General features: G+C 37.2%; 1 protein-coding gene across 4 annotated transcripts in view; it reads left to right on the plus strand.

The window, feature by feature from the left end:
• Positions 1–13,085, plus strand: part of VPS41 (VPS41 subunit of HOPS complex) — a 131,106-nt gene that overhangs the window by 65,167 nt on the left and 52,854 nt on the right. For all 4 annotated transcript variants that reach the window (XM_057371376.1, XM_057371377.1, XM_057371374.1 and 1 more), the window contains 2 exons: positions 5,127–5,189; positions 6,286–6,351. In XM_057371376.1, the coding sequence (XP_057227359.1) occupies positions 5,127–5,189; positions 6,286–6,351 (129 nt within the window). The remainder of the gene's footprint in view (positions 1–5,126; positions 5,190–6,285; positions 6,352–13,085) is intronic.

Genomic DNA, 13,085 nt, shown 5'->3' on the forward strand with positions numbered 1-13,085 from the left:
CCAAATAGGTTTGGGTTTTTTTCTCTTAACAGGCAAGCAGCCACTTTGTGTATCCAGGTCTTTTATTTCTGAGAGATCTTGATGTCAGTATCTTGACACAGTAATTGGGATACTGGTGCCTATCAAAGTGGGTTGTAGAATTTTACATCCTGTGTGAAACCACAGGAGTGTCCTATTTTGTCTACTGCAAAAGCAAGATAAGGCAAGGGTCAGTAATTTTGCAGGCTAATAAAAATGTTGAGCTAGCATTGGTTTAGGTTTTCCTATGGTGTTGGGGAGCAAGCACTTGCTGTTGCTCTAAGGGCTCCTCAGATGTGACTGGATTACTGACTCAAAATACCTCTGCTGCAGTGGGGCTACAAGCCATACACACTGTTTTGTATACTAAGTTAATATTAAATATACTTACGTAATTTCAGAAATACTGAAAAATCCATAATCGCTACTCTGGTGTGGCTCTATTTAAAAAGACTTCAATACTTTAAATGGTGACTCTGTCCTAATTTAGTGAAATAGCTATTGTGGATCCAGTGTATGTCATTACATGCTATACAGGACAGACTAAGATATGGTCCCGCGGCCACAGGGATGGAATATCACAAGTACAATATTCAACATATTTGCATTCATAGAGTACAGGGACATTGATGCTTCACCATATTCTACACTTGTGAAAAACTCATCTGGAGATTTGAAGGATCTGGGTATTTTCAAAGTTAGGCTTTTCACAGGTTCCACAAAGGCTCATGTCTGTGAAATAATCCACCCCTAAAACTGATTAAAATACATACTTGTATGTTGTGCTACTGTATAATATGGCAGATTCCTGGCCAGATAATATAGCACTTCTATGTTCTGAGTCATAACGAAAGTGTAATTTTATACTCGTTATAGCTCTTTCCTTACTGAAGTGGGAGTGTTGATATTGTAAGAAGTTAAAACACTTGTACAAGTAGTTATAAATTCTTCAGTAACTTGGATAAATACATAAAAGTGGTGAAATCCCTTTAAAAAAAAAACAGAATGAAAAGCCCTTGAAAAGGCTTAGTTTTCTTAAATTAATTTTAAACAAAAAAGGGGATATAATGGAAAAGCCTGTGAATTTTGAGTCAGTTGGATTGACACAAGTATATTCTACCAATTAATGAAGACATGTTCTCTTTTGCAATAGGTAGAGTGCATTTTCACATAGCAAAAGTACATCCAATATACTAGAGATATACTAAAGGTATACTAGAGATGGAAACCATTCGTTTTCTTGAGAACCTCCTTCTTGTTTGTATCTGTTCTGCTGTCTGATCTATTTTATTTTACTTTTTTTTCTGACTCTCAAAATAGATTTGATCTAGGTATGTGGACTGAGGGGGGGGAGCACAGCAACACAGTGCAATTCTCTAACCCTCTTCTTGACAGTCAGCATCCAGACCTAATGTCAAAACCTGGCATGTATATGTCATCCATGTCCAACAAACACTTTGGGATCCACTTGTGGCTTTTCTGTAATGCACATTTTTATCTTTGAAAACTTCCCTTTCTAATGAACTCAGCTGCAGCAGATCACTGCTGACTTGGACAGGAGCAGAAACCAAAACCAACACCAGCCCTCTAGTCTAGCTGATGGATGTTGAAATGTTAGGGTATAAGAGAATTTTGGTGCTCAGATAAATAGAAGGCGAAGCAGGCTTGCATCTTCAGCATTATTTAAATTTTTAGATTAGTTTTTTATGTTAATTTTATATGTAGTTAATTGTACGCTGTCTTGAAAAATGTGGATTTGACTCCAGTTTTGCTAAAACTCTCATATGATCACATAAGAGAAATGTAATTGGCACCCTTATTCTGGCTTCTAACTTTTTTTATGAAGAAATATAAATAATATTGAAAACCCATGTCCTTGCATGTTTTAGTGTCATCTCTAATGCCTGTAACAACATTGATATTAAGAATATCCATGAAGTATTACACTGGTATTTTTTTCAAGAAACAGGACTAGTTTTCCTGCCTCTTCATCACTGAAGGTTGGCTACTTTTTCCATAAATGGAAGCAAAGAGGCAGCATTTTGAGTTCTGGAATTTTACAATCAGACAGGACTAGCAAAATGTAGTGGAATTGTGAAATCCTTTTCCAGCTACCTAAGAGCATCATGAACAGAGTGGGTATGTGTCTCGGTTTGAGACAATATTTTCAGAGAAAAACGTTACAGAGTAAATGTTTTCTCCGAAGTGAAAAATTTGATAATTTTTGCCCACCAGTATGAAATAGATGTTCAGGCAAAAGTGAAGAGAAAAAAAAATTAGTGTATTAACAAAACACGGTGCCCACAGGATACAAAGAAAAAGTAACCATTAGATATTTAAAACTCAGGACCACACGCTGTCCCCTTCCCCGACAAACCACTTGGCCAGTGGTGGGAAGAAAAGATGGCGGCTCCCGTCCCCGCAGGAAAAAAAATAAACAAAAGAAAAAAAGTCCACGTGACCACTCTGGCAACAGTAGAAAAATCTGGAGCAGTCCTCTCCTTACGGTGGATGAAACAGACGGCTTGGTGTGTTTTTCTGTCGCCGGCTTGGCTTCTTCCAGAGTCCGGGACGAGACGGAGCACGGCAGCTTGTCCCTGCCGGCTGCCGAATTGCTCCAGAAGAAAAGTCGCAGCCGCCACAGAGCGGGTGGCAGTCCAAGGAAAGCTGTTTGGCCAAGCTAACAAACCCGACCTAGCTAAACAGCAACAATGTAACTCCGCTGCAGGCAGCGAGCAAGGACTCCTGCAGCGCTGAGCTGAGATGAAAAAGCCCTGGACTGCAAGACAGCCCTGGCTTTTAAATTGCCCGCGGCACCCGTGCCCCTTCTTCCGGGTCATATTTAAAGGTGCAGGCACCTTTTGGGCATACAAGGAATATAGGAATACAGGAATATAGGAATACAGGATTGGCACAAAATCAACCCAAGACAGTGTGGAAAGTAGAAATAGTATAAATCCAATATAGGTTTGTAATAACATATGAATCGCTTTCTTTCTGAAGAATATACGACATTAAGAAGTAATACAGTGTTAGATTATGTCCCTAGAGTAAACATCACAACATGAATTTTATACGGAGTTGTTTTTCCTTTTAGCTCACTCAATTTTGTTTTCATACTGTGAAAGAAATATCATATTGCCATGTTCAGTAAAGCATTAGGAAAATATTTAAGGCACTGTTGCTAATTTTTATTCATTACTTTTAATGTGAGAGGGCTGTAATTTTTGAAGATTCTTGCTTTCACAGAATTCGCAGTTATGCTTTAATTATGTATTTTCTTTTTCCTCCTCCTTTCTTTTCTCTGCCTTATTTTCTCTTTCCTCTGTTTCTTATTTTGTGTAGGCTGTTGTATTGAATATGATGTGCCAATTGATAAAAACAAAAAGCCAGAAAACAAAATCCTCTAGACATCAGCCCAAAGGTTTTCTAGGCTTACAGCCAGGTCCAATTCAAATACAACCCTGTGGTTGGCTTACATAGTCACAGCTTTGTGATACAATTCACAATCTCCAAATACTGATTTTTCTAATCCTTTGGAGCAGTAGCTCAGTCCTACAACAGTGCATGCCAGAGTATTTTTAAAGCATGTTGTTAGAGGCAGTATATTTGCTAGTGAGTAATGGACTGAGCTGATAATGCTGCTTAGGAGATGTATCTGGGAGACAAGCTTGAAAGGAAAATGAGGTGGTTTGAGATGTTTTGTAACTTCACTGAGACTGCTGAACTTTGAGACACTCTGAGGATGTTCTCATTCCTTGCTGATGGCTTAGTTCACCTTGTAGTTTACCTGAAGTTTAATGTTTTTACTGTGTCTTCTTTACTGTCTGCAGGAATCTTGTGGGTTCTTGTCCTCTGAACTCATCTTTCTAGAGCCATTAAGACTCACTTTTTTGTGATCCATTACTGGTATTTGTTGACTTTATTCTTTAGCTCTTTCTCTAAAGGGATTTATATTTTTCCGTTACTATTTTTTTTTATTTTTCCCCCTGAAGGAATCATGATGAGAAGAAAGAAATAAGGTTAAGGTTTTGAGTCCAACCTGTTGCACATGCAGAGCAGTAGTTACTGAAGGGACTACCTTTTCCAGAAAAAAATCCAGAAAATAATGAGAGCTTGTCTGAGAGCCTTCTTAAGTAGATTTTCTGTCAGATGCTGTTTCTTCAATGATCATTCCATGGGATGCTCTTTTTGCTCCCTTCTTCCAGTGGTGTCCATCTGGCTGGGATGATTTTGTTTCAACAACTTCTGACAGAGGATGGAAACCTCTTAAAAATGTAATGAAAAGGCAAACCAGTTATTATTCTTTGTGGAAATGATGGTTAGTAAATCAGTTACTAATTCCTGGCCATAAGTCTTCAGCCCTGTTTTACTCCTAAGTTCTGCAGGAACTGATTGTCAAGTGTCACATCTGAGAATTAGGAAAGGGAGTATTGTGTATTGAATGAAGAGACAAGTCCAAAAGAAGGTTGTATTTAAAAAAATCTTTAAAGAACTTATTCTGTAGTCATATCATGAATGTGCTGATACCTCGACATAAATGAGAAGGGCGGAATCTTCAGAGAAAGACATTTTCAATGATCATGGAATAAAACAAAGTAGATCTTGGGAGGAGGAGAGGATGCCTAGAAATATATGGAACTTGGATTTCAGGCTGGTTTTGCTTTGTTTTAATATGTAAACCCTATACTGCTTGGAGGGAAAAAAATCCTACCATTCTTTCTCAGGAAGGAAGGATTTTTAATTTATTTTCTCCTGAATGTTATTGTGTTGCTCTTACCATAGTTAGCTTGCTATCTGTTAAACAGATTTGATCAGCCTAAAGCAAAGGGTGTTTATAGTTTTTACTGTGTTTGTAACAAAAAAAATAGAAAAAAAAGATTCACAAAAGAAATTCTGCACTGCTGCAAATATTAGAAATACGCCACAGTAGAAGACAAAACTGTATCAAGTAGTTCTGAATTGTTAATGTGTCTTCTTTTCATTTAGAAAAAAAGATGTAACTGTTAGCTTTCAAATTAATCTTCTAGTTGTTAGGTTTTTTTCCAGTGTTAATTGTTCAGTGTAAATTAGGTAAATACTTTCGGTTTTTCAATATACTTTTTCAGGTGCAAGTGTTTGGACTATATTCAGCAGAAGAGTTTCATGAAACATTTGACTGTCCTATTAAAGTAAGTGCTTGTTTTAATCTTTAGTAATTGTGGTGGTGGTGTTGCATTTAATAACAGAAAGGTCACATTCAATTTAAATGAGAAAAAGGAATGCCACTTCCTTACAATGTTATTCAAGTCACTAGAAAATAGTTTTCTCTCTCAATATAAAAGTTTTTTATTTGGTTCGGTAAGAAGAAAGGCAATTTTGATTTTGTAAGAATTATTACTGAATTTTTCAAATGCAAAAGGCAAAGTGAAAGAGAAATTGTCCTGTTTCAGCTGTTACCCATCTCAACATATTCCTTTCTTGGTAGATTTGTGATACAAATTCTGAGKGTTCTGCCAAATATGAGGTCAGTATTTTGCAACCAGTTCATATTTATTAAACCTGCCTCAGAATAAGGCAGCAGGCAGTGATGTTGATATACTGTATCCAAAGGGGAAACTTGAGTTTAACTCTGCTTCAGAGAAGTGTGTCTGCCTGGCTGTTGTAAAAGGATCTCTAGGAGACATATGGGAAAATCTAGTGGTTTCTTGCAGGAGAAAAGGTGTTGTGGGCAAGTGTTTGCATTTTGCTGCGTGGCCTCTTTAGGGTGGGGGGGAAAGGAATGAGGTCATTAAGTTTGCACACATGCCAGATGTGACTCAGGTGCCTCCTAGGGCCTTTATGGCTCTTACAGCTGGGTCTCCACACTTGACACATAACATGTATGGCAAAGAGACCATTTAAGATGCTACACAATGTTGTCCTCTGATAGGGCTGAGGTGCCCTTTAGACAAGCCCCAGACCAAATGTAATTGGGGTGACTCTTGCTCACAGCAGTCCTGTTCTGTTTGGTCCTAATTCTGCTGCCTGCTATATGGAAAAGTGGCTATTCATTGTTACGTGACCCTCAGTGTCACACTTGTCATACTGCAAGGAGGAATTTTCTTCTCTACTAGGAAAAATAAACAAATGTTTGAAACAATTAGGCTTGACTTCAGAGAACGAACTCAGCGGTAACGCTTGAAAACTGGCAAAGGGTTATCTAGTTTAAAGAAGTGATGTGGTGCTTCATGTAAACTGTTACTTAAACCACAATCCTCTCTTTCCTCTTTCCTCCACCTACTCCAGATTGTTGCTGTTCATCCACAGTTTGTAAGATCCCACTTCAAGCAATTTGTAACAGGAGGAAAAAAGGTAAGGAATCATAATGAACTTTGGCAAGCAGTCATAATAAACTTTGGCTAGCCTTTTGAAATACCTCACAAGGCTATGTATGTGACTTCTAACACCTAGAGCAAAGACTTCTGCTTTCCCCTCTCTTTACGCATTGCCTTCCAAAGTATTGTTAATTAAGAGTGATTTTAGGGGGAGACAAAGTGTATTTTTTATGTTAAAAACATTGCAGCAATTTGGGTTTCAGAGTAGAAATACCATTCTGTCGCCATAGCCTGAAATAAAACATCGTTTATATTTCCTAGGCCGATTTTCTTCACTTTAATTTGTTGAAGTGGGAGCAGAAGTTAGACTGATTAATACTGATGTTTTCAAAGCATGTTGATCCTGGTGTTTAGGATTTTTCTTATGCTTTACCTGTGGATGGCTTTTTGGGGTAGGGTTTTGTTCGTTTGTTTGGGCTGTTATTTTTAGGAAATAAACCCAAGTATCTTCATCAGCTCTTGTCCATGTTGAGGAGTTCTATTGCTTTTTTAAAAAATGAACTAAGGGTAGTTCTTGGTGTAATAGAGCTCACACCATTCTAAGCACTTACACCTCTAGGTAGTCTTTTGTTTGGATCAGCTGGTGTTTTAAATGTGCATTAAGTGTCTTATTAGTGATACAATTCTGACTTCCAGATTGCACCTGTTTATAGGTCCTACAAGTATCTTATATCACATTGCACATTTGCAGTCAAAATATGAAAAGTTTTATTTGAACAGTTTCTTGAAATCATGGAATTTTCTGTTGCCTCCTCTTACAAATTAAGGATGAACAATCCTCACAGATGCATCAACCAAATGCCATTGCACTCCTTACCAGCATGTAAGAACTACAGACTTCTAGTGCTGATACAACTTAGTTTTCATTAACAGTTCAGTATGTTTCAAAGCATAGCTGTGCTTTATTTATTTAAGTGGCATGTATGCTTGACAGCTTTTTCTGGCTGGTAGAAGTTGGTGTTGTCCTTATAATAATGCTCAGTCAGTGTGTCTGTGTCAGCCACTAGTTTGTGAAGCTTTTTAGTCCTGATAAAAGGGGCATGGGAAGGGAGAAGCAAGGAATTAATAGAATAGGGCTCCGTCAGGTGGTAAAAGATCTTGCATTCACCTGATGCTGAACAGAAAAAACATCAGGGAGTTAACACATTGTCTTTGGTTATCTTTGATTACTTGACAGGTTGTTTTATATTCTGTCCTCTGGGGAATGGTATACTCATTCTTAATACATTCATACTCTGCTGAGGAAGTTTCCTCCTCAGAAAAACTTTAATTGACATCTTACCATAAGGTATTTAGCATTGAAACAAATGTCCTTTGACACTTGTAATTTGATTTTATTGGTATAGAAAGCCAACAAATAAAACCTCTAGCCTTGTGGTAGAAACCTTTCACCTTCTCTCCTTTCCTCCAAAAGGAGCATTGTACTTTTGTAAGAAGAACAACAAAATGCTTTTTGAAATTTCAGGAACATTTACTATGTTCTCCTTAACTATAAAAACAAAGAGTGGTATGGACACAGCAGGCAACAGAGAGCTGAATGCAAGAGTGAGGAGAAGCAAGCACACAGCCTCAAGCTGTGGACCTCACCTCTCTCCCCATGTCTGGAGATTGTGCGCTTGGGTGACCTCCTTCACAGAGGGGGACAGGTCCTCCTGTGGCTCCTGAGGTCTCTGCACTTTTAGCCGTTGCATGGATACAGTGAGTTCATCCTTGATAGCTGGCATTGGTGGGGGGCTGCTGTTGTCCTCAACCACACCAACACAAGGATAGCAGTAAGAGTATCCTCATTTTGGATCAAACTCAAGAGAAAAGCTATCTTTAACATTCTCATGCTATGCTCCTTGCCCAAGGTTCATTAAAAAAATGTAGTATTTATCATGTGAACTCCTAATCCAAAGGCTTGCTGGGTCTATCTTTTGCTTTCTGGGAATGGTGACATAATGTATATAAGAATTTTTAAAATTGAGTGTGTTTCTTTAATTGTTTGCTTCTCCTTTATTTTTTTTAGAAATATACCATTCTTCATAAAATATAAAAATTGTAAAAAATGCACTTTGTAGTTCAAAGATTCACTGCAGGGCATCCTGGAAATGCTCAAGTAACAGAAGGAGGGAAAAAACCCTAGTGATGTCCTTCAGGGATGCTGTGCAGGTCCTCAGTTTCCAGCACAGGTGGATGTCTGGAATTTGGGTGAATTGCTGTGTAACTCTGAGATTTGCTACATCTTAGAATCTGTGACCCAAAGCAGACTTAAGAGCAGTGCTCCCTAGGGTATCTGTTTTTATCATTGTGGCTTGTTGTAAGCTTAACTCTACTGTGCATATATGTTTATACTGTTTATATGTGCATATATGTTTATACTGTTGCTTAACATTGCTTAAGTAGACATGAACACAAGTTCTTTAAGAGAAGCTTTTCTCTAAAGTGTATTTTGAACTAATTAACCAATTTAAATGGTTTGCTAACTAAAGCACTAATTTTTAAAAGTAAAGATTTTCCATTAAGCTTGATATGATATCATTGCCTTTTGTTTTGGGTTGGAAAAGCTTATTTCACCCCATTTTTAGAGAATGAATATTATCTGTGCCAAGAAATAAGACAGGTACTCTGGAAACATTGACACTATTTCAGTGAGAAGCAATAGGTACCATACTGAAACGAGGTGCTTCCCTATTCCCCTCCTCATCTCTGCAATTAACCACAGCACCATTGTGCTGATTTGGCAGATGATGGAAACCCTGAAATAATAATACTGTATATTGTAAATAACAGGGGATTTCTCTCCAGAGCAGACAATAGAGCTTCAGATTAAGGGAAAAGACAAATACTGTGCTATTGAAGGCCATAACCTTCTACCTTTTAAAAAAGGGTCTAATCTCAAAAAATAACAGGGTAAAAGCCAACTAAATGAAGGTGGTAAAGCTGAAAACAAAGTGTTCTTGATTTAACTGGTAGAGTGCTGGTCTTTCCCAATATGTCAACTAATGAACATTACTGGGGAGTCCAAGTATCTATTATATCATGAGGATTAAAGAGAGGGAACTAACAGAGAAAAGAGACTGATGGTTATTTCTGTTCCAAAGTCAAGGTATTAGCTACTGCATCTTATGTAAAGATAACTTAGGAGAGCAGGACAGCTTGAGGTTCCTTCTTGGCAGAGGCATCATCCCTGTTAACATCAGTAACTAGACACAAAGGTTTTGTAGCAAGTATCCTAGGAGAGTGAGTGTTCTGAAGTGATTGAGTCACTGCTGAAAGTGTGCTAATGAAGGGGGTTTTTGAGGCTTCTCTACCTAGCATGGTAGTGGGGACCTAGCACAAATGAAGCAAAAGTAGAGGAGTGGAATATTCTCTATTAGAAAGGACTGAGTGTCCTCAGTTGCCTAAGACATACATTTTTTTATAATAAGTATTGATTTGCATATCCAATATGAAATATTTTGAGGGCTAGAGAACAGAAATAAATCTGCAGATTTACCCTGTGACTGTCAACAGTCTCATCTCTATGTATCTATCTGTGTCTATATCTACATAATATAGTTATGATTTTCATATATATATATATATATATATGTATATATATATATATATATATATGATGATAATAAAACTAAGAACTGGTTTTCAAATACAGGTGTGTCTGATCATGTTTGTCCCATTTATCCTCCCAGAATTAATATTTAATCATATCAATGCTTGTGTTTAAACATTAGACTCTTTTTTTTTTGTCTGTTATAAAAGCAGGGAGAACTTCATGTAACCTGGGGCAAATTTTCATTTAAAACAGAAAAATACCCTATTTCATAGTCAAAATTCTGGCCTGGACCCATGGTAACTCCTGCCTGAGATGCAAAACAAGGCAATCTAAATTTCTTTCCACTCCAGGTGGAGCAACAACATACACAGAGAAAGGCTGGTGATGGCGAACACAAATGGGAAGAAAAATAGCATTCTTGGGAATCTGTGATTGCTGTTAGGGGTAGTGAAATTTGTGTGTTAAAGTCAAGTCTACCAATGAATGTCTCAGGTGTTTTTTTTTTAATTTTTTGCATTTTTGTGTCAGGAGATGCACTTTGCATGGTGTATAAGTAGATGACCTTACCTCTGAACTCTGTGATATGTACTTCATAATAACTGACTACTTTGACAAATTATTATATCGTCAAGATGCTGTTTGCAGCACAATCCATTTTTTAGAAAGCAGATAGTCAGCTGTTTGGCATTATGTTGGGTATATGAGCCCCAGACAAGAGAGCCAGATTGCTTTGTAAGCTATAAAATGTCAGTCAGTAAACACTCAAAGGTCTGATTTAAGTGAAAAAAACCTAAATACTATGGCAAGTTCTGTCTATGTATTGGATAGTTTACCATAAGTAGGAAACAAACTCCATCAGCAAGCAAACCACAGTAATATGGGACTGCAATTTGCTTTCTACAATGTATAATGCCCAGATGTATCCCATATTATTAAGCAGATGAAACTTTGATATGTAGTATGTCCTGTTTGCTTAATAAGCATACTTTTTTTGCTTACATTTCTTCTTTATGGATATTTAGACATGCATTTCTTCTTTGATGTTAAAACATTCTTCTTGTGCTGTAATAAATTCGGATTGTGTAAAGTAAATGGATCATAGTCCTGTGTGCATGTAATCTATAGTTGTGTGTTTTGCAAATGTCTATGTAGAACTCATTTTTCATTGTCTGAGGTGGCAAGCAAAGAGGATCTTAGTAATGGAATGTGTCTCTGCCTGCAAGACCATTGGACTTGCTTTTCAAGGGTGACTCTGTAGCTCTTTGTGAATAGGCAACTGCTAGAATTGTGGCAGTAGAGGATATTAAAAGTGAAGCCTAGTAAAAGTCCTATGGCACTTATTTGTATTAAATATCTCAACATTTCTAGTTTCTCTGTCCATGAGCTACAGCAGCAGCTCCTGTTTCATCTTTCACTGTTGCTATCGCATACCTCCCAGTGCTGCTGTCTGCCTCTGCCTCCTTGCTTGATTTCCCTTGACTGCACTTTCTACCCTCCTCTCTGTTCTTCACACCCCAGCTCTTTAGACAACATGTTATGATGAAATCTTAAAAGCTCATCTTCAGTGGAAAGCTTGAGGCTTTCATTATTCTCTGCCTTGTTTGAGCTCATCTAGTCCATCATCTGTTTCAAATAGAAATTATAATTTTTCATTGTTGCTATATGTTTTCCTCGGGATATACTATGAAACAGTAAGTCTTCATGCAGCATGCTGTTCTATGTTACTCTATGGTATCTGTTAATCTCGGATGTGCCTGTAAATATTGGTTTTATGCTGAAAACAGTAAATAGGTTTTATGCTGAAAACAGTAAATAGCTGTAGAGATCACTTGTAACCATGGAAGTAGCATTTTAAGTTTTTGTGATCTTGCTGAGCTGAGGTGAAAGTTGTGACCAAGGTGTCAAAACACAGGACAAATGCCACAGGTAGGCTCATCTTCACACTTAGACAAAGAAAAGGACAAGGAAATTATGGTGACTTCTTCCTAATTTTGATTTTGTGAAATAAAAACTAATCCAGTTCTGCAGTAAGGAAAGGAAAAATGGTGTTTTAGTTACAAATTGGAGTCTTAAGCCTTTCTTTCAAGAAACTTCTTCAAATCTTTACACAGTGCTGTGTTGGAACAAAGTAATGATGCTGTGCATCAGTAAAAGCCTATTTCCTTTAAAATTTCTGTGGGAACAGACATCTTTTATATCAGTATTTTGAAGCTAGTAGTGGGAGTGAGAATAAATCAAATTGCATTACTTCACCATGTTGATACTACCAAAGCTGCAATCATTCTGCTTTTTGTTCAGAGGATTGGGAATTCCTGTACGTAGTTTAAAGACTGGGATTACATGTAATCAGTGTTAATGCTAATTGCATGACAGGCTCCATTAAATTCCAGCACTCATCTATTTTCTTTAGTGAATGAACTCTAAAATAGAGTTACAAGCTCTTTTTGCTGTAGGTTAATCAACTGTTAGTGAAAGATATGGAGAGTTGTATTCACTAATCCAAGAGAAATATTTTTAAAACCAAAATCATTTTTAAAACCAAAAAGTGTTCTGATGAATTCTCTTGCCTCTTGTTCTCACCCCTCTTGCCTCATACATGTCAGTGTGTCATTTTTCATAATGATCTAGTGGACAATCATAAGCAGTTAAGAATACTTGCTTATAAAATAATTAGTGAGCCRATAGAAGATTGCAATGTACTAGGAAGCAGTGTGGGTGGGGACATTGAAGTCAAAGTTTATTTTATTTTAGCTGTATTGTCAAGTTGTGGTGTGTGCTTGTAAGAGTGTTCTAAGCACAATTGTATTGTTGGTAACAAAGGACTAGAAAGTTTTATGAGAGCAAATGATAAATGGGGAAAACATCAAACTCTGTTGCAGAGAAGGAAACAAAGTGGGATTTTGGCTGCTGTTGAAATACAAGCACTGTGAATGCTGACTATGATAATACAGGATTTATGGCAAAAAAAGTCCTAAAGTATTTTTCCCCTACCAAGAAAAGAGGGAGGTGGTAGGAAGAACTCCTCCAGAAACTGTGAATTTTTTTCTTACATGTATTCTTTTGAAGTTTTAAATTACTTTCTGGTATGGCAAACATTTCAATGTGGAGACAGAAAGGAAGACCAAGAAAGAAATTATTCTGCTCATTTTGAGAGAGGTGCCTTCAGTAGAAAACAG

This window comes from Malurus melanocephalus, unplaced genomic scaffold, assembly GCF_030028575.1.
Source record: "Malurus melanocephalus ecotype Western Australia unplaced genomic scaffold, MMel_1.1 scaffold_145, whole genome shotgun sequence".
NCBI classification, from domain to species: domain Eukaryota; kingdom Metazoa; phylum Chordata; class Aves; order Passeriformes; family Maluridae; genus Malurus; species Malurus melanocephalus.